Genomic DNA, 20,221 nt, shown 5'->3' with positions numbered 1-20,221 from the left:
TGGAAGTCTGGTCGGTGGTCACGTAAGAACACGGAGCAGACAACCTCTAAACACTTTGGTTGATAAAGAGAGCTAGATAGCAAAGCTTTGTTCAGTTACATCACCATGTGAGGGTATCCAGGTTCAGTTATTAAACTACTTTCCAGAGTTCAAATTACATCAAATTCCAATAAACTTTAAAGCGACCATCGTCGTACCTTACTACCCTGTACGTTAAACGACTCGAAAGAGTCTGCAGCTCAGCCTCTATGGTGATTCCGTGTTAGGAACGAAAATCAAGCATTAATATCAGCTTGTAGCTTTATTTAACGAGTACTCACTATAAGAGGTCAGTCGAAACAGGTTGGTTTCCTGAGGGTGATTTTCTTTTCGAATCACGTGTATAATTATCTAGCGACGCTCGACGTTCTCATTAGTTTAATCGAACATTTTTGGTGGGAATCGACTAATTGAAATAGCCTATGCCTGTTGAGTTTTTTATCTCTCTCTTTCTCCTCGCTTCTCCCAAGCGCTTTGAGTTGTTCTTCAGCATTCATGCAGGGTATTTTATCAGTCTTCCGAGTTAATGGCCTGGCCGAGCGTGAAATCTGGCCCGGGCTGCATGGGCATGAAAAGAAAAGTTGAGAAATCAAGACTCGTGTAGCAGCAGACCGGGCCAATTCAGACCATGTCCGCGCCTCTCACAGTTGATGAAAAAACGAATTAGCATGATTAACCCGTGAGTGTGTGTGTGTGGGGGAGACGGCGGAGACAAGGAGAGTACCGTCTCTCTATCTTTCCTTCCACCTTGCCCTGATAGAAATGTAATTCTGAGTCAATCGGGGCCAACAAACAGGTTCAGAGCGGCCATTAGTGTGATTAAATGGGCCGGCACCAGAGTAGTCCGAGAGATCGGCATGAATGGGGAGCTCTGGCGCTTGGAGACTGCCCAACTCACCGCGGAGATGCCCGGCCGAAGAGACGGCGGGAAAGGAGGGGCAGTCCTCGGCGGGAAAACTGATGCGGTTGTTGGCTCGTTCCATTCATCCAATCTGAACCATCAATCCATCTCTACTCAGCGCGGCATCAGAGGAATTGTCATGGAGACGTGCGCGGCGGCGAACACCGAGAGACAGAATCGGGAAAAGAAAAAGAGAAAGAAAAGAAAACCACATCTTTTTCCCCCGTATCACTAGCGGGGCCAATTTACCGCACCAAATTCACTTAAAGAGACGGGGCACTGGGGCCCCGAGAATAACAAGCTCATACGGGAGGGTAGGCCCGTGTGTGTGACGGTGCGGCTTCGGTGAACTGAGAAGAAGAAAAAGCTGGAGCGGGGAAGGGCAATCAGTGGGAGCGACGGTGTGAAGCATATTGCCAAGGGGGCAATAAGGGACACGCTTGGCGGCCCGCAACGCCTGGAAGGGTTGGAGAGTCGAGGCTCAGATACTTTAGAAAAATGCCGACCGCTTTTTACACTTGTGGCCGCCCCTTGTATTGGAATATACACTGGACCAGGGCGGTAGGGAACAAAATGCAAGGAAAAGTGTGAGGTGGATATAACTTGATTTTCTCCAATCATATCGGCGTGGGTAATTTATTAGCCATTATGCCAGGGGACTTGTAATATCCCGAGGCTTTCCTGGGTCTGTTAAACAAGATATGAAATTAACAGACCTTATTTTTTCACTCGTCTTTCAGTTTGCCCCTGTGTTTCCCATCTCGCGTAGCCTTTGATTTGTTTCATTATCGGTAAAAGAGCGGAACTCATCGTGGGATGCCTGATCATACTAGCACACAGTCATCATTAAATCAGCTCTGCACAAATGCACTCTGTATAATGCAAGATACCGTTCACGATGAAGAATATGAGGCATCTTAAAGATGCACTGTCTGTGCTAAGTCGAGTTTTACCCTCGAGAAGTAGAGATGTTGGTTTTAAAATATTTGTTTTAGCAATATAAACTTACTCACCTTAGAATTAGACACCGACAAAAAACAAGACCTATACATTGAATTATAAAATGCATGTAATTACTTTACAAAGTTTGACAAATTTGCGGCAGGACAATAATTTAGTTTTCGTAGAATAGACTGGTTCCCGCGCTATTAACGATCAACCCTGTTGGGACCGGTGACCCGTTTACACGGAGGATCTGTTTGTGCGTGAAAGCAACCCAAAATAGGTCCTAAACCAAAGGCTACTCTTCATAGGTTGCAGATCGAAGCCCAACAACAGGTATTTAAAAAAAAAAAATACTTAAATATACAAAAAGAAGTTTGCAGTACATCATAAAATGAGAAAGAAAAACAAACGCATATAGGATGGGGTTTGTGGGTTTACTTGCGTTGTTCATCTAATCTTTAAAATTGCCCGTGTGGGGTCAGACAAAGACCAATTTATGAGGTACCCAGGGAGACAGTACCCCACAAGTACCCCTCGGAAAAAACCCACTCCACCCAGTGGCGTAACTAGTGTTAAACTTCTGAGGGAGCACCTGGGGTGCACACATTTTTCGGGGGGGGGGGGGGCACTGAAGGCAAGTGCCCCCGGTCTCGTGGTCTCGTGGCCTAATGAACAGGGGGTAATAATCGTGAAGCGCTTAGGCAACATATTATCATTTTATAATCTAGGCTTGTTTACGCGTTTTGTTTTGCAAGAGTCGTATCGAACTTGTATGTCTTTATTTTGTCTTTAATTATCATCATTGCTTACGTCAACCTTTGAAAACAAATTCCCTCAACTTTGCGTCTTGCGAGGGAAATATGAAAACACTCAATGCAATCATTATACCTGTTACCTGATTATTGCTCTTTGCTCATTACTGTTTGATGAGGGTTGATTACTTATAGTCGTGGAAGTTTGGAGGTAAAAGATCCTTCACAGTCACGTACGTAATTATATTAGCGTCATTAACGTCACTGTTGGGATGTAATATACCTATTTCATCTCGTATGTAGCGTTTTCTTACGATGCAATATTTTTGTGCGTACTCCGGGAAAATGTCGAATAGGTAAAACAACCGTTTTACGTGCTTATACCCCATTACTTGCTACAAAACAATGCTATTTGTGCACGGATCTTACTCGGAAAACTTTTACATCTATGTTGACGTGGCATCGGTTTTTTGAACTTTTTTTTTTATTAAACGTGAGTCGAATGGAAAATGGTATTAAGGTTCAAGTTGTGGATGGGTTGACGGAAAGTGGTTCTCTTCAATGTGGAAAATTCTTTCGAACCAATATTAAAGTGATCTTTAGTGAAATTAACATAATCGTTGAGAGGAATTAGACATGACTAAGACATGAATTAGATATGACTGAGATTTTAGATATGACTGAGATTTTAGATATGACTGAGATTTTAGATATGACTGAGATTTTAGAGTTGGCACACCCTTGATGCGATACATGTGGTATTAAAATAACGGGGCCGTATCATAAGTCCGACGCCTCATACGTCCGACGCCTCATAAGTCCAAAATTTCGGACTCATGAGGCGTCGGACTTAATATGAGCGGACCCCAAAATAATATTCCGACACAGGACTACTTTGGTTTCTTGGGTTTCTGATCCGTGCTCATCAATGTATTTCACCTCTCCATGTTCTGACTCTTTATAAGTGTCAAATTCGTCCCCAAGTTAAGTACTGCTGTCATATATGGGGTGATGCCACCAACTCCACTTCCGTGTCTTGGACCAAAATCAGTCTCAGACCATTCGTCTTGTCAATAATGACAGCCTCACCAACTCACTCCAGCCTGTGCTGGCCCACCGACGCTGTGTTGCTTCCCTTTCAGTTTTTGACTGTTACTACTTTGGTCAATTTTCACAGGAACTGAAATCTATCATGCCCAAAGTTCACACTCATGCTCGTTCTATACGAGATCTACCACCAATGCTCATCCTTTCACAGTCTCAATACCTAGGTCTCGCACTGTATCCCACACATCATCCTTCATTGTCCGCTCATCCGAATTGTGGAAATCTCTACCACAATCGTTCTTCCCACCATCCTACAACCCATAGTCTTTTCAATAGCTTCATCAACACGCTCGATCTCTAATATCACTTTCTTAGTCTCATTTCCTCTGTCAAGAATCTTTTGCTTTCCTGCATTTTCTTGGAATTATTTACCACTAAAAAAATACAAATCAAAATTCAGAAACGGAATCCATTCCAAAAATACAACTCGCTCTATTTATTGAGTATAAGGGAAACTCCCCCCCCCCCCGATCAGTTACCACCCCCTGGTCACATATCTGTCCTACTATGTCACTTTATCAATCTTTGAGAAACCATAAGCCTATCCTCCTTTTTGCTACGCGCGTATAGGCGTAAATTTAGTTTGTAAGGGTACTTCGGAGGACCGCAAATGTCACCACCATGTAATTTCTTTTTGTTAGAAAGAAATCGTGGACAAAATAAGTTTGCAGCCCCTGCTTGATCAAGTGCATGGATTTCTTCATATCTCTTAAAATGACAGTGTCCTGATAGATAGGTTTCTTGAGGCTTTCGGCAGACCTTTCAGGATAGAGGGCAGGAATCCGTGGTTTCATTTGGCCTCTCAAAAAACAAGTAAAATAAATGCACAGTAAACTAAAAAAAAAACCGGGACTCATGAGAGACTTGAGCTATTAAGCTAAAAAAAAAAATAAAAAAAATAAATAATAATAATCACCTTCAAACCAGTCACAGACAATAAAGTTCGCAAGAGATTTTCTGACACGACATGCTTTCGTTCAGCAGACATTTTCCATGCTCAGCAGCTCAATTAAATTTGCTCCGGCATTCCCTAGGTCAGCTTGAATGACCAACGACGACTGTTTCTGCGGCGTGAGACATGAAACGGCCGTCGACGCGATAAGTGCATAAACATTTTTTTGCGTGACTTGGACAGTGATTGTGATTTGCTGCTACTAGTTATGGGTGACAGTTATACGCAACGCTTATTGGTTGACTAAACTGCTCATTCTTTTAGAGTACAATGCTGTTTGATATACTTAATCTGCAGCGCGTGGCTCGTTAGTGGACGTTGAAGGCCGAACGTGACTTTTCTGATTGTTTTGGGCTGACTTTACACGCAAACAATGCAGAAGTGGCAATGAACTATGTATTACTTAACTACTGAAATGTCATTGGCAATGACACTTTCAAGTGGGTGTGGTCATCTAAAGACGGGGTTGGGAATGGGCGGAACTATGAATAGGCCTAAGAGAATTAACAGACTGGGCGAAAAATGAAGACGACATTAAATGACAACGAATGCATGCTTCTTGATGTAGGCATGGATCTATACATGCATATGAAAAAACTCCATAACTAATGCTAACCGTGATGAGAATGACGATGACGGCGACAGTGACAATGATGATGACAAGGGAGACTTCAAGTAAATTAATGAAGCTAACAATGCCATTGAACGTTGGCAGTGACAGTTAGTGCGTGGATCGTGGCTATCATGGTAGGCCTATGCACATTTCAAAAGACCGTAAAACCACAGAGTTTATTAAAAATGAACAAACGAACACACCCCCACTAAAAAAAGCCGACATTATTCATGAGAATGCCGTCAAATCACAGACGAGGCTCGCTAACCCGTCTGCAGATAACTACACGGCGGTAAGCTTAGACGGGGGCTCGGGTCTTCTCTAATTAATTAACCAATCAACGGTCTCCGTCATCAATGTGGCAAGGGTCCCCTGCAGAGGCAGCGATTTGGCCCGTCGTGATTGACAGCTCCTCCTCACTGATGGCATTCCGTGTGTTGCATCCGTGATGAACGACGGGACCCATGATGATCACGATCATGATTATGATGATGATATTGGCGGGGACTTGGCGAGGTTTGCTCGTTAAACAATGGCTAATTACACAGGCTGTAGGTGATTATAACATGATACACAATTCATCACGTATATAAAGCGTGTACCAACTGATCGGCAGGGCTGCTGGATCTGGAAAGGAGAAAACGGGCAACTGGCGCAGGCCGCGTGAGCTAAGTTCACCCAAAAGCCCTAGAGTCTTGACTGTGAAGCGGGCAGTGATAAGGACCAAATGTTGTTTGCGGTTGCACACGGTGTACAGCTGAGGGCTTGCCGAAGTTTATCTTCACGTGCTATCTCCGGACTAGGTCGTTTCATCTTCCGTACAACCGTACAGCTAGAATTTCAGTAAACTCCTCGATTGTTTTTCCCTTCGAGAGACAACGACTCAGTTTTTGAACAGGGATTTACTATCGTATCATCAGCTTGCAGTAAAATCTCGTGGAATCCAAGATGACGGGCGAGACGATACCCATCGGGCATGGGGACTTGCACGGACACATCTCGGCTCCAAGACCGCTGGTGGTGGCCTCGTCGTCGGTGGCTTCATCCCTGGTCTCCTCGCCGGCCCAGCGCTCCCCTTCGCCATACACGAGCTGCTCGGGCTGGGCCGGACCGGGACCGCCACCGACCCCACCATCATGTGTGACCCAGCCACGGCGGTCGGGCACGACTCTCTACGGGCTGCTCACATCATGCGGACCCATCATCTCCACGCCATGGCTGCTCTGCCTGGATTCCACCCGGCCTCCTTGTACTTCGCCAAGCCGCCCATGTTCGAGCCGGCCACTTTGGCACTGGCAATGCACAACCGACTGGTGACAGCAGCCACCTTGCCCCAACCACCGTCTCTATCGCCACCCTCACGTACCGAGGAGCGACATCCGATAACAGGTGAGCTTTATAAAATAGGGGAAACATTAGGCGTGAGACTGACAATGCATTGTGACAGATAACAAAAACTAATTCCCTTTCGATAAAAGTTCGCGATTCTAATACAACTGGATTCCACAGTTGCAAACTGCGCCGTCAAAACTTATTGAATGTATTTGCTCGTATTTATAAAGTAGGCCTATAGGCCTAGGGCCTATGCAAAAAATACGACTTCGGTAACGCTCACGACGGCGACACAGATATTTCGGCATTTGGTTGAATCCGATACCGGATACAAGTAAGGAAGTGACATTTGGGACTTTGCAAACATGTAAAAAAAAATATCTGAAAAACAAATATTTCTTTAGAACAAAAAAAATTTCACTGATCAACAAGACTTGCTTAATGCGTTAAAAGTTCCGAAGTGATTACTCGAAGTTGCACAATGCCTATTGGTTAAAAAAGTTACAACGATAAAACTAGTAATCATCATTAAACACCATAATAAACTAGGAAACATTGAGTGAATAAAAATATGCAAAAATGGTTGGAAATAACTCTGTTGCCATTTTTTGTTGTTTCACGTTTCCTCTTTACAGTCTCATACCATGCTCATAATTCTCTGAATTCTCATGTGTATTACCAGAAATCTGAATTGAAACCATCTTTCACTTCATGCTATCTTTAAAGCCTTCAAATCGGGGTTGTTATCTTATTGCTACTCGTAATGATTTTATGCAACGTCTCCAATGCAGATGGGGCAGGCCTATTATAAAAAAGATGACAGTTTTCTTCGAGCTTTCAATACAAACGTTGACCCAGACGATCTTGATTATTGAATGTTTTCACCCAACTTGTAAGGCCCACTCAACCACTCCCCCCCCCCAAAAAAAATCGAATCATTGGTAAAACAAAAAACTCCAAGTATTTCCGAAGAGTCAAGCATGTTTAGTATTTTAATATTTTACCCTGGAAGCTGTCATTTAAAAAAAGAGACACCAAGTGGGCAACAAATGAAACTTGACTGAGTGGACACGTCAGTCAGATGAGATCACAGAGCAACGGTAACAGAACTGACAACAATGTGCCCCACACTGCGCGCCTTTGAGCCCGCTAGAAAGGCCCACCCGCCTCCACAATCTCGCCAACATCCGCCGATTTCCTTCTCAGCGTTTCCGACTCGTTGTCCGGCTCTTTGAGGCGACACTGGGTGTCGTGTCCCGGGAATGAATGGGAGACAAGAAAGGAAAAATCCCCGTTACAATCAAGAACATGTTTCTTTTCCCGTCTTCAATTGGGTGCTAATTTATCGTACCGTGTACGCGGCGCGAACCCCCCGACGAGCCCCGACAATAACCGCACAGTGTATTCGTCCGGAACTCGTACCACGGCAAAGAAACTTGGAGAGGAATTATTAAAGGCTTCCCTTTTGGAAAGCAGACAACACCACAGAGACAATATCCACCTTTGTCGCTCTGTTGACATCACTACATGTTTTCCAGAGCATTTCGGATCTCGATTTGTGTGAATAGGAATGTGCATAAATGGGGGGAAAATGTTTAATTAAAGTACGCGTGTCATCGTCCTATTCTCTGGAGGCCGTTCGCAATCACCCCAACGTGGGGCGGTGAACAATAGCTTATTTTTCAATCAGTTGATTGGTATAGCGGTCGCTGTTCGCTTAGTTGTCAATACATGCACTCTGTAAACGCTGGTGCGTTTTAGATGGGAGAACTGCGTGCAATCTCTGCCTCCAACAGATGGTTCATATTTGCTCAAAAAGTTTTAATCAGTGGAAAGGAGAAGTAATCGCTCTCAGCAAACGGTGGCCCAGAAAAAGACATATACAAATGTACAAATTGGACGAAAACTTGCACAGGGTTTATATCAAAATTATTTCTTGAGCTAAATGATCCTTATTATCAGTTATAATTAACGACGTGGTAATCAGGATTTACCTCGCACTGCATGGAAAACAATCGGACATTTGATTCATTATAACATCATCACGCCTATTGGAGAAACTTTTTGTTTCTGTTTTCACGATAAATCGTGATCTAACCGATTGCTTCAGGATCCATTGAAAAAAAATGTTAAAATGCTTAAACTTCATGGATCCAAAAATAGTAGAAATCATTCCAAATATAAAGTCGAGATGGACATTCCTCCAATCTCAGAAATTAAGTTGTATGTGATTATCATCAAGGATAGAAATAAGACATGTATTATTCTGTCTCAAAGTGCATACATCTAGTGATTTGTACCATCAGCTAGACTCACAAACATTTTGCTATTAAAATTTGAGGAAGGCCTACGAGTAAAGCTTTTTCCTGTGTTAAATGTGGATCGATAGGGCCTAGCGGCCGGCAAATGCTATACAAAATTGCGATGCTAAAAAATCCCGAACACGGTGTACTTAATACTGAACAACACTTTTCTCTGGGATATTTTTCCGTGAACATTTGATTTGGTTCCCAATCAGGTATGTGCGTGCACGATTGTGTTCCCCGTGTGCTGACACAAAGTTTCTACACCAAGTGCCCGGCATGAAATTGTTTCAAATCTCTGCTATGAACAAACTAGTAAAGAAGCTAAATTGGTTTGTCAAACATCAAGGTACTTCCCTATTTTTTTTTTTTTTTTTTTTTTGGCGGACACTTTATAGACCCCGACCCCTTAGGTGTGACACTATCGCTAATTGTGAGTAAACACCAACCGTGTGAGATTGGACACTTTTGGGTGTCGGTAAAACGGCTAATCCTGTTTGCTAGTGTGCATGACCACGTACGGAGATTACCGCTCTAGTGTGAAGTATATTAGCCTACCTGGGCCCAATTTCATAGAGCTGCTTAAGCAGAAAATTTGCTTAAGCACGAAAAAACATTGCTTAGTAAAATTAGGTTACCGGCCAAAACTCCATGTGATGTACATAGCTTGTGACTGGTATTTAGCTGTTGTTTACTTAGCATAACAATCGCATGGAGTTTTGGCTGGTAACCTGATTTTATTAAGCAAGACGTTTTGTGCTTAAGCAAATTTTGTGCTTAAGCAGCTCTATGAAATTGGCCCCTGATGTATGGTGACAGACGCTTAAAATGGTTCCGTGTTTTTCTGTACGCCGCTGCAAAAGACGATCGTTAAAATGTCAGCATTTTTTGGATGACACTGTAAGCGTTCACACATTCTATTTTTCAACGTGAGGCAGGGTATTTCACGAAAACGTGTCAATGCACCTCGCAAAAATGAACCAAAACGGATTTTAGGCCGTACTGTAGTTAAAATTATAAATTGATATAAAACTCTGAAGTTGTTTTCTTCATGCGAATAGTGGTCAAAACTGTAATAATTACGTGAAGCGTGATTAAAATTGGTCTCAGTTTTTATGGATGCCATGATGTTTGGACATGTTAATTTTTTCTTATTCGCGGTAAAAGTTGGGAGTGTTTCCGATTTGTCTTTTAACAACGTTTTGATTATTAAAACAATCAAGGTTTATAGTTGTTCATTTTGGTGGATTTAATGCCTCCATGCTTTATTAAGAACAGTTTACCTGAGGTAGGCCTATATACGTGCTTTTTCAACATTTTCTTTTCCGAAAAAAATATAAAGTAATATAATGTCTTGTAAACAAATACATTTACTTGTTTGTTTTTGCAGGCCCTCATACAGTTTTAAAAATTGGTTGTAAATGGCGAGCTCCAGTTCAGAATTTGCGCACACTATTCAGAACAAATTAGGCGCGTCCCGCTCTTAATTCAAAAGTTGACATTAATTAATTGAATACTTGTCATGGGCCGATCTTTTCGTGCGATGTCTCGTTGGAATCCTTATAACTAATGGTGGAAAATTATCAAGTCAATTTGAAAATCTAGTTTTCAAAGTGCCACACCCAAAAAGCACGCATACACCAATTCACGATATGTAGGATTTACGATATATATGATTTACTTTCATTGCATAAATTACATATAGCTTCATCGCTGTAGTGTTTCCCAATCATCTCGCTCCCGTCATATCAACGATCATTGAATAATTGTGTATTTTACCGATCGACCCAGCTGTTCAAACGTTGTTGTTGAAAAAACATTATGTCAGACACGCAAATAAATGAGAAGCTTTCTTTCGCCTTGACAAGTTGTAGGGTACTTTCTTGTAATGTGTAACGATAAGGCTTTCCCACCAAAGTGTGAATGGATTTACAAATAACCGCGCGCGCAACTCCCCCCTTCCTCCGCCCGAAGGAAAAGCTGGCTAAAGTGATCGCATTAATAAGCACACACGACGACACACGAAGAGCATGCCGTGCGGTCAACACCTTTAACCTACCACAGGCAGGTTAAGGGAGGACTATTGGTTTAACATGACCGACTCAGCGCGGCCATTCCTTCAGTCCATGTGATGTACTTATTCTTTGACGAGCTATGCTAATAATAAATCTGAGATTTGTGAGAGGTCATTCATCATTGGTGGACACTCTCTTCCTTTTAGTCCCCCCCCCCCGAAGTTTTACATAAATGATTACTTCGTTCTTCAACTTATGGAGCCTTAAGTTCAAATTAATTTGTCTTGTGCAGGTTTGTCCCCAATTTTTAAAAGTAACGCAACAACGACCGTTATATCGAGAAAAAAAAGCGTATAGACCACTGCGTAAATTAGAATCGCATTGCTAACTTTGTACCGAATGATTCATAACTGTAAACTGTTTCATTCGAAAAAAATAATTGGAAAGTTAAAAGGTAAACATAAACGGTAAAGGTAAAATGTATCAGGTTAAAGGTGGTATTTTCAGTGTGTGGGTGTTTCAGTCTTAAATTGCATTTTTTGAATTTTTCTTATATACACGCGCACGAATAAAACTGAAAAATGCGAAGTTAATTTGCACATCATCAATCCTTCTTTAATAAAGCACGGTATATTAAGGGATTTTTTTTATGTTATTACGTATTTCGATGCCAGAATTTGTGTACGATATTAAGCAATTATTTTAAGATTTCTTGTGTTCTTTAATATACCTCCAGCTCGGTGAATTATTTCAGATGCGTGTATCTTTTCAAAGAAGACTATGGACATATAAGGGAATGGGTGTGACACCCCTGCCCTTCAATATCATTACTTTAGCATAAACATAAGGTGGGGTTAAGTCATGATTGGGTATTGCTTTCCCACGACAACTATTAAGCAAATTGTTGAGACGGGATAGCTTTCAGATGCTTGGTTTGTCTACCGGTGGATCCCGATTTGTAATTTGTAAACTTTGTTTTGCTTGAGCCAAAATGAGACAAGGGTTTAAAAACAATCGTCTGATTCCCTGGTTTAATTATTAACACAAGAAATCGGTGTTTTTGCCGAGGGTGTGTGTGTGTGTGGGGGGGGGGGGGGTGGCGGCCCAATGGCCCCTCGATCCGCCAGTGGGTTTACAAGGCATCACCAATCCCACCTCATCTTGGAAAAATGCATCCCACCAACATACGCATCGCCCTAAATTTCAAACCTATTAATTGCGATGCCAATGTAGGTCATGCATGCCATGAAGATTTGAGTATAGTTGATGATTACCTCTGTCTGTGGAAGTCTTTCGACCTAAGCGATGCTCGGAATTATTACTCCCATTCGAATTATCAGATAAGCCATGGATAAACTGAGAACTAAAAGAACTCAGTCACTCACAGACCCGATACTGTTATTACGTTTCTTGCGAAAATCGCGCTGCACTGATTTATATTGTAGAATCGATTTTTTCCCATAAGAATAAATGGCTTTTTCGGAAGTTACAAAACGAGATGTTTCGGGGTTTTTCCATCTTCATGGTACTGTACTTGAGACGTAGCAATGAACACGGATTTTGGTATGCACATTACGTATATGTTCTTACGACCGGTTACATTCTTCTTACGATAGGGAAATGTATTAGCGAGTAACCTGTGTGGCGTATAATCTTTCCCGCCTAGAGTGAGATCATGCTTGAGACCCTGGGTGCGTCAATCAGCCAAATCATGCTACTTTATCCAGCGTTCCATTGCCCTGCCGCATCGTGCCAACCACGTGCTATATAGCACAGAAACTGATTACGTGATAGCAACTTTGCCAACGATGAAACTCAATATCATCACTCAGAAAGCGAGGGTTAAAATCATTCGGCTGCAGGGGGCGGATATGTGCAGCTCAGACATATCAAAGTGAGTCATATTTGCATTTTTATAGGTAGTCCTTTAAACACTCTCACGGGCCTGGCTGTATGTATGCACGATGTCTGGTTCAGAGGGGCGAAAGGTTCATGGGAGCGCGAGTCAATCTATCCCGTTCACAGCTCCAGGCGGGAAGCAAGGGAGTTGTTGCGTATGATTACCTTATCAAGTTATGGTTCACGCAAAAACTACAAGGGAAATCCGCGCGTTAATTTGAGCAGATATCGATTCCAAGATGGAGGCAGTTAGAGGTGGCGGGTGGACGGAGGCACCATCGGGACAGCTCAGGCGTGAACGGAATGGAGCAAACTCTGTCGAGATTTGTGGTCCACCCATGTACCAGAGTGACTTACCAGTGCACTATGATGCCCTCTCCTCCAGTAATTTCTCCGCGTACATACTGGCCAGTGAAATCCCTGTCGTAACATGGATTAGAATCGCGAATTGCGTGCTAGCACACGATCGGATTTGGAATTAATTTCGCACCGATTGGTTCGCCGGTTATTCAGGAGCCTTTCACGGCGTGTTAATTCAATAACGCGGCGGATCGAAGCGAATCAAATTACGCTTACATGTTTCAATTCCGTAAAGTGTCTGCCTGTGAGCGCGCGGCGGGCAGGCCGTGGGGCGCTGGATGGCCGAGTATCGCGCGGTGCAGCCAGCGGTGCACAACACGGCGCGAGCATATACAACTTCCCCGCTTGGAGTCAAGTGGCCATAATGCAAGATTGGCCGCCTGCCTCCTTTACGCTGTAAAGTGAGCATGCATTAGGCATATCTGTTGATTAGGTGCCGCCATTACCGTCCACGGGTAGATGGCGAATAATTAACAGCACGGCTTGATGCTGCGCCTACAGTTATCTGATCGATTGCCGCTGTACAAGTGTTTGCATGATTGTGTACCGGAGAAGGCACGTTTTTTCCTTTGATGCGATGGTGGTATACATCTTATAAACCCATTTTCTGGAACAATAATTATTGATTAGAGACGGTTCACTTTTCACTAGCTTATCAACGAAGATTGGTGACTGAGCTAGAGTGGGTGTGAACCATTGATCCGTGTAATACTAATCAAGTTAGTGCACTTAATGAGTGCTGTAGTTCGGTAGTAGACGCGCGACAACGGTTTGTATAAGTAATGCCGGGCCCTCCCCATTTTGAACAGGACACACACACACACAGCTAGCAATCTCTTCAACGTGTTGACTCGATTAATCGGCCAAGTGTTCCCAATCCAAAAAGGGCCCAGACACCGGATCGGGAGGGCCACTTTCACTTACCAATTATTACACATCCTTGCCCGCCCACAAAATCAAATTTCCCAGCCAGCGGTAATATTGAGATTAGTTTAATTATGACTCTGTTAGGGGCCGGGAAACTCGCGCGGGTTGGAGTGCAGCCTGTAGATCGGAGTGTGTGCGAGCGCGCCAAAAATTCAATTACGTTGATTGCGCGCAGATCCCGTTAGACAATTTCCGTGGAGCCAGCCCGAGAGAGAAAACCCTGGTAAATTCAATTTCACAGGTCAACTTGCTAGAACTAAAAAGGCTAGTTTACTGGCCGTTTCTTACACCGTTCTTGCTTGTGAACAAGGCTATTGATTCCCTAACTTGATCGAATTAGCCCAGCCCGCAGATGTTTGTTTTCGCGCGCGCGGGAAACCATATCCAACGCTAGTTGTGCATCTTTCCTTTGCAACTTGCAAAACCTCATTTTTTTTTCTTCACAGGAGCACAAGGAGACTAAGTGATGGGGGTGGTGTGATGGACACATCTTAATCAGGAGTGTAACAACATCACACATGGGATTAGCCTGTTACAGGGCCCAGGGCAGGAAACGTGAGACATCTCTTAAAAATTAGCCAAGTGCACTATCATTATGAACCGGGAGTGCTGTACTGGTCTCAGGGCCATAGCGACTGAATATAATTTCCTTATTGTGTTCCTAACAGACTCTGTCTTGAATTTGAGCTGTTGTGACGTCAATGTGACATCAGTGTTGGGATGTGTGGTGAATGGTTACTTCTCAACATTCCATTCGTTATTCTCACAACGTGGACATCAACGCAGTGACAGAACTGCTGTCTTATTAAATACTGGGAACAATCCAACAAGCATACCGGGAACTTCTCTATTCAAGCCAAACTTCTGACCAATCTGGAGTGACAGTAAGGTGTCGGTAATTAAAAATTTCCAGCGTCGAAGTGGGCAGAGATGCATAGGAAGTTATAGTATAAGTGTCTTTTTCACGGCAGGTTTCTGTAATGGAATTGCAAGTGGTCTTTTGTGTTTATGGCCTTTTGGCGTTTGCAATTAGTGATGTTTAATGCATTCTTTGTCGTCTAAAGAACTGTAGTAGGAAAAAAAAAGACGCCAAGATGTCCATCTCTGAAACAAAACAAAATAGAAATACCTTTCTTGTCCATTTGGGAAGAGTGACGACTTCGTGAATAGCTTGAGTGCTCCGGTCCGCGTTATCGAGTTAGCAGGTTTGCGAGAATTTAAGGGGAACGAATTACACATTATGGAGGGGGGAATTTTAGGGAAACAGCCATTCTCCGCATTATTGTAACGAGCAATTAGCAGGCTGTGACCGTCTAGGAGAAAAGAGCCTAGGTAAAGATCTGGCAAGGTCGACCGCTTTTGTGGGAAAATAAACGGCTAAAAGAGACGGCGAGGGAGAGAGGGAGAGCAAAGTGGGAGCTATGAAATAATGCATGTACTCGCCGAATGGGCGCGAGACGTGAAAGCAAAAATGAAATCAGCAGTCCTTGAGGTTTTTTTGCCCGCCGTAGTGATGGCAGGATGAGAAAAAACGCAAATAAAGTATTACGCGAAGATATTGTGATTGAAACATGTCTGACTTGCTCTTGACCGACGTGACAAAGAGCTTTACACTTGGCGAGAAATGTGCTAATGAACGCGCGCCGACTCGGGGACGAAGGTCAGGCGATGACAAGGCCAAGTGGTCGAGTGGTGTTAGGGGAGGAAGGGGTTCGGCATACATGCCCAATACTCAACCAAGTATCAGACCTACCATACATTCATGATTTCGTCTCCCTTTTAAAGATCCGAAGCCTCTGTCAGAGCGGTAAACTCTACACAATGCAAACCCTGCTTGGGTCAATGGGGCACGGGGAGTTGATACACGAGCAGAGATTGCATTCTCCTGTAACCATATCGTTTCTGCTCGGATTCACCCGAGAAGCAGGCTGCTAAAAAAAGGTAGACTTGGGGCTTGTATTGTGGGTGTGCGCCATTTATACGTGCTTGGTGGACAGACCGCCGTACTGCATGCTATTTACCGCCTGGATGGTCAAGCGTGCTTCCAGAAATATGATTGACGAGACCTATAAATTTGATTGTCATTTTCTTGTTAACGTTCCCAACGGAAATTGGAGAAGGAAAAGGATATGCCATGGCAGGAATAATCGCTTGTGGTTTTCGTGCAAAAAAACCCCAAACCTCTTGGAATTGTTCTGCATCTTCTCCCGGGATAGTCTATACAATTTTCCCGATATCGCCTCCGTGCATTTCCTGTGCTAAGCCGCGACTTGCAGCATTTTTTTCGTCTTGTGTCCGGCACACAGTTAACCTACAGTGTATCTTTACCAACGTGAAATAAATGTTCAGATGTTCACACGTCTTAACAATAACAGCCGCCAACTGAAAATACAAACGTGCCGTTCTTGCAAACTTTCAATTTTTCGAACTCACATTCTGACGTAAAAGTGATTATTCCCCCTTTGAAGATACACAAGAAGATACACTGGACTCAAGGGCGGACCCAGAACACAATTTCTTTTTTTTGGGGGGGGGGCAAAAATAATTTTGGTCCCCCAAAAAGTGGGCCCAAAAATTTTACGGCGAGGGGTTCAGGGCCCGCTTGAGGGCCCCGAATTATTTTGGATTCTAGATGCTTTGTGGTGCGATCTGAGGCAATTTCTGATCACTTTAACCATTTTTTTTTGAAGAAAAGATGGTGGTGTACGCAGTGCCTGCCTTTATTGCGACGTCACTTAATAAAAAAGGGTTCGTTTTTGGGGGGCCATGGCCCCCGTTGCCCCCGGCCCCCTGGATCCGCCCATGGCTGGACTGCAGATGCATATGGACTGGCCTACAGCAAGTTGCATCTTTTAAGAAGTATTGATGAGTAAGAAGTAAAAAGGACAATCAGTTAAATTGTCTAATTCCATATAGTGTTCTGAGGAATTTTTATTAACTGTTTGTATTCTTGGTGTTTCCCGCAGTGAGGGTTTTTGCTCGTTTGCAGTGCATTTGGTTGCCTCTCAATTCCTTATATGAGAGTATAGTCTCCGTGTCACGTCTTGGCCCGGGTCAGCATGAAGTTCTCGATCCATTTTTTCAGCGGCATCTTTTTTCTTGACCCAATTTTTTCTTGTGCGAGAAATTAAGAATATCATGTTTAACTTTTCCTGCATGTTTTACCTATTCTTAAAAAAAGAGGAAGAAGAAATAGAAGAAGAGGACAAAAGCCGTACGCTAATTACTGCTTGCATCCCAATCCAACCTGCTTAAAATATTCTTAACGAATAATTGAGAGAAAAAAAAATCATTCAACACCCTCGCCGTGAACTAAATACTCCACTAGTCTATTTATGTGAAATAGACCAGTGGGTAACGTCCCCGGCCATTATCGTACCTTCCCATTCCATCGGACTGGACCACAAGGTAACGGGCCCATGGGATGGTATAGCTCTCTGCTGCTGCATTTAACCCGATCACGGAAACGGCACACGTACGACGGTTGCAGTGGAGGGACGAAGTCAGCGACCCGAAGATAAAAATATTAGAGGTCCGCTTAGGGTTTGAATTTGAAGCTTGCCCTTCTAATAACACCAACGCCTGAATAATGGTGCGGATGCGTCCTGAAACCGAGTAGAAAAGTACAGATAACCTCTGCACTGCTTCATTATGTCGGTATTAGGGACAAAGGCCATAGGTCACGTGAGAACGAAAACATCTCAGAAATTATTTCGTTCATAAATTCCGAAAAGTGGTTCTGAGAGAGGATGGGGATTGAGCTCCTGTCTTGGAAAGCAGTGCTTGGGTTGACTAATTCGGTTTTTTTATTATCAAAAGTTGGGTTTTGGAAAATTGATTTATTGAGTCGGCAACAATGTCCGGCACCAGTTGACGCTTGGTGTTTTGAACAATCCCAGCGCGCGACTGGAAACGCATTGTCCCAAGCGCCTTACTTAGATAATGATAACAAAACACTTGGTAGCATTTGCTATGGCATAACCTCCTTTTCTGCCGGCCTGAATGGCTTAACTTGATAACACGGAGAAACATTCCAGGGGAAATAGGTCTGCCGCCCCATATTCTCCTCCGCAGGTCTATTCTTAATGCTGTCTTGTTCAGGGTCGAGCTATCCGCGCCCTTCTTCCTCTTAAAAGCCGCTCCCTGCAAAATTTGCCCAAATGAATTGCAATAATTGCATTCCATCTGTTTTCTTTATTAGTTTTTATTTTCAAAGGATGTTTGGCCCCATTCCATCTTCCTGCCAGGGAAAATGTGGAGTTTACGACGCCTTTATTTCAGGACATGACAAGACTTTTGCATCGACTTCAATTTGATTTATTTTGTTTTTATATAATTCTCGGGGCGGGTCGGATAGGCAGAGAATACCTCCAGCGCCCTCTGTCGTCGAAAGAACATTTTGTTCTCATGGACGCATGTGCGTCACAAAGCCAGACGAGCGCTGAATGTTCACGCTACAACTACAGTAAGAAAAGATTATCCAAAAGAATAATGTTTGTATACATGCATAAGAGATATTCAGTGAAGTTCTTCATGTAGCGTTTAGAAAATCTAGGATATGAAAGTCCCATTCATAAGCTTTCTTTTAGTACAAAAATCATTCAAATCACTCGTACTTTTTAAACACAACCACCGTTTTAAAGTTCGGTCCACAGTTCACCAAAAAAGGTGTGCGTTCTTTCAGCAAAAAGACAACAATTCCCACACATCCCTATGTGTGGTTTTTTCGTTTTGCTGAAAGAACACTGATTTTTTTGGTGATCCGTGGACAGAACCTTAAAACGGTGGTTGTGTTTAAAATTCCGTAACTTGAAAAGTACGTGAGTGAGTTGAATGTTTCTTGTACTACAACAGAGTTTACGAATTGGGCTTTTATATCCTAGATTTTGAAAGTGCTACATGCAGAACTTCACTAGCCAATAGTACTGACATTTGGGTTTCGGGTTTTTTTTTTACTCACCCTGTAGAGAAAGCGAACCAAACAAAATCACTTGAGTTCTTCTCACACACGAAAAACACGTTATTTCATCCCTTCTTTTTGCCCCGAACGATCGTTACTGTATAATAACAATTATTATTTGTACAAAATGTCGGTGTTATGTCCATATTTTTGGATGTTGAAAATATGAAGAGACAGAGCAAGCGCGCAAGGGGAAACGACGAATGATTAGTATATTTCAATGAAATTTCATTAGTGATCCATGAAGCGTTTTACGCCAGCCTTGTTCGCAATTATTCACGATCGTTGATCATCTGACGTACTAAACAAAATCATTAAAAAATAAACAAAGGACAACAAACACGCAAATTAATGCAATGAGAAGCTTTTCATTCCCACTCGTTATACTGACGGCGAAAAAAAGGCTTCACTCCATGAAGGAAAAAATCTGCGTCATTAATGTAATCAATTGTATTGCCTAATTACCTTGCTTACGCACGTTGGACAACAACGTCACAACGAAGGATTACACAAGGAAAACGTATAACCTGGTGTTCCTCCAATCAGAGTATTTGAGAGAATAATTGGGCGTTCGGTCTGTTCTCATCCATATACTGTTGCAGTATAGATGTAGAACAAAAGGATATTCCAATAGCTTTTTCCCATGTGCTGCATCTGTTTAGAATTCTCTGCCTGGTGCTTGTTTCCCTCCAACCTATGATCTCTCCTGTTTCAAGAAGAACGTCGATTCCTACCTTCAGTTTTCCTGAGTGCCTACTCTTCTTTTATTTCTCTTGTAACCCTGCACCTTGAGTGGCTTTTAGTCTTGTTCACGGCGAATATGCATACAAAATACACGTTCTTTTTACGTTTTCTTTATAAAATTTCTTTCCTTTTGAGTTTTATAATAAACCATTTCATTTTCTGCAAAAATCCATACCAATGAACTTTATGAAAACGACGAGACAACGATTGGTTTAAATTTCATTAGCCTACCTACCCTTTTCACTTATGAACCATAAATGTTCGTGGTTTTCTTTAATTCTGAGGGTAACGTTGCTTTGATGTCACTTCACGCATGGAGCTATAGACACATGTGTTTTATAGCTCCATGCTTCACGCACTTACTTTAAAGGA

The 20,221-nt window shown here is 42.8% G+C and overlaps 1 protein-coding gene across 1 annotated transcript in view; it reads left to right on the top strand.

Annotated features, from left to right (window-relative positions):
• The first annotated feature begins 5,003 nt into the window (after positions 1 to 5,003).
• The window catches only part of LOC119720363 (visual system homeobox 2-like), a 30,151-nt gene continuing 14,933 nt past the window's right edge, over positions 5,004 to 20,221 (top strand). Inside the window, exon 1 of the mRNA XM_038190022.1 lies at positions 5,004 to 6,698. Coding sequence (XP_038045950.1) covers positions 6,446 to 6,698 — 253 coding nt within the window. The 5' untranslated portion in view covers positions 5,004 to 6,445. The remainder of the gene's footprint in view (positions 6,699 to 20,221) is intronic.

This window comes from Patiria miniata, unplaced genomic scaffold, assembly GCF_015706575.1.
Source record: "Patiria miniata isolate m_02_andy unplaced genomic scaffold, ASM1570657v1 HiC_scaffold_13, whole genome shotgun sequence".
Lineage (NCBI taxonomy): Eukaryota > Metazoa > Echinodermata > Asteroidea > Valvatida > Asterinidae > Patiria > Patiria miniata.
Note: the sequence above shows the minus strand (reverse complement) of the source record. Positions and strands in the feature narration are given on the sequence as shown.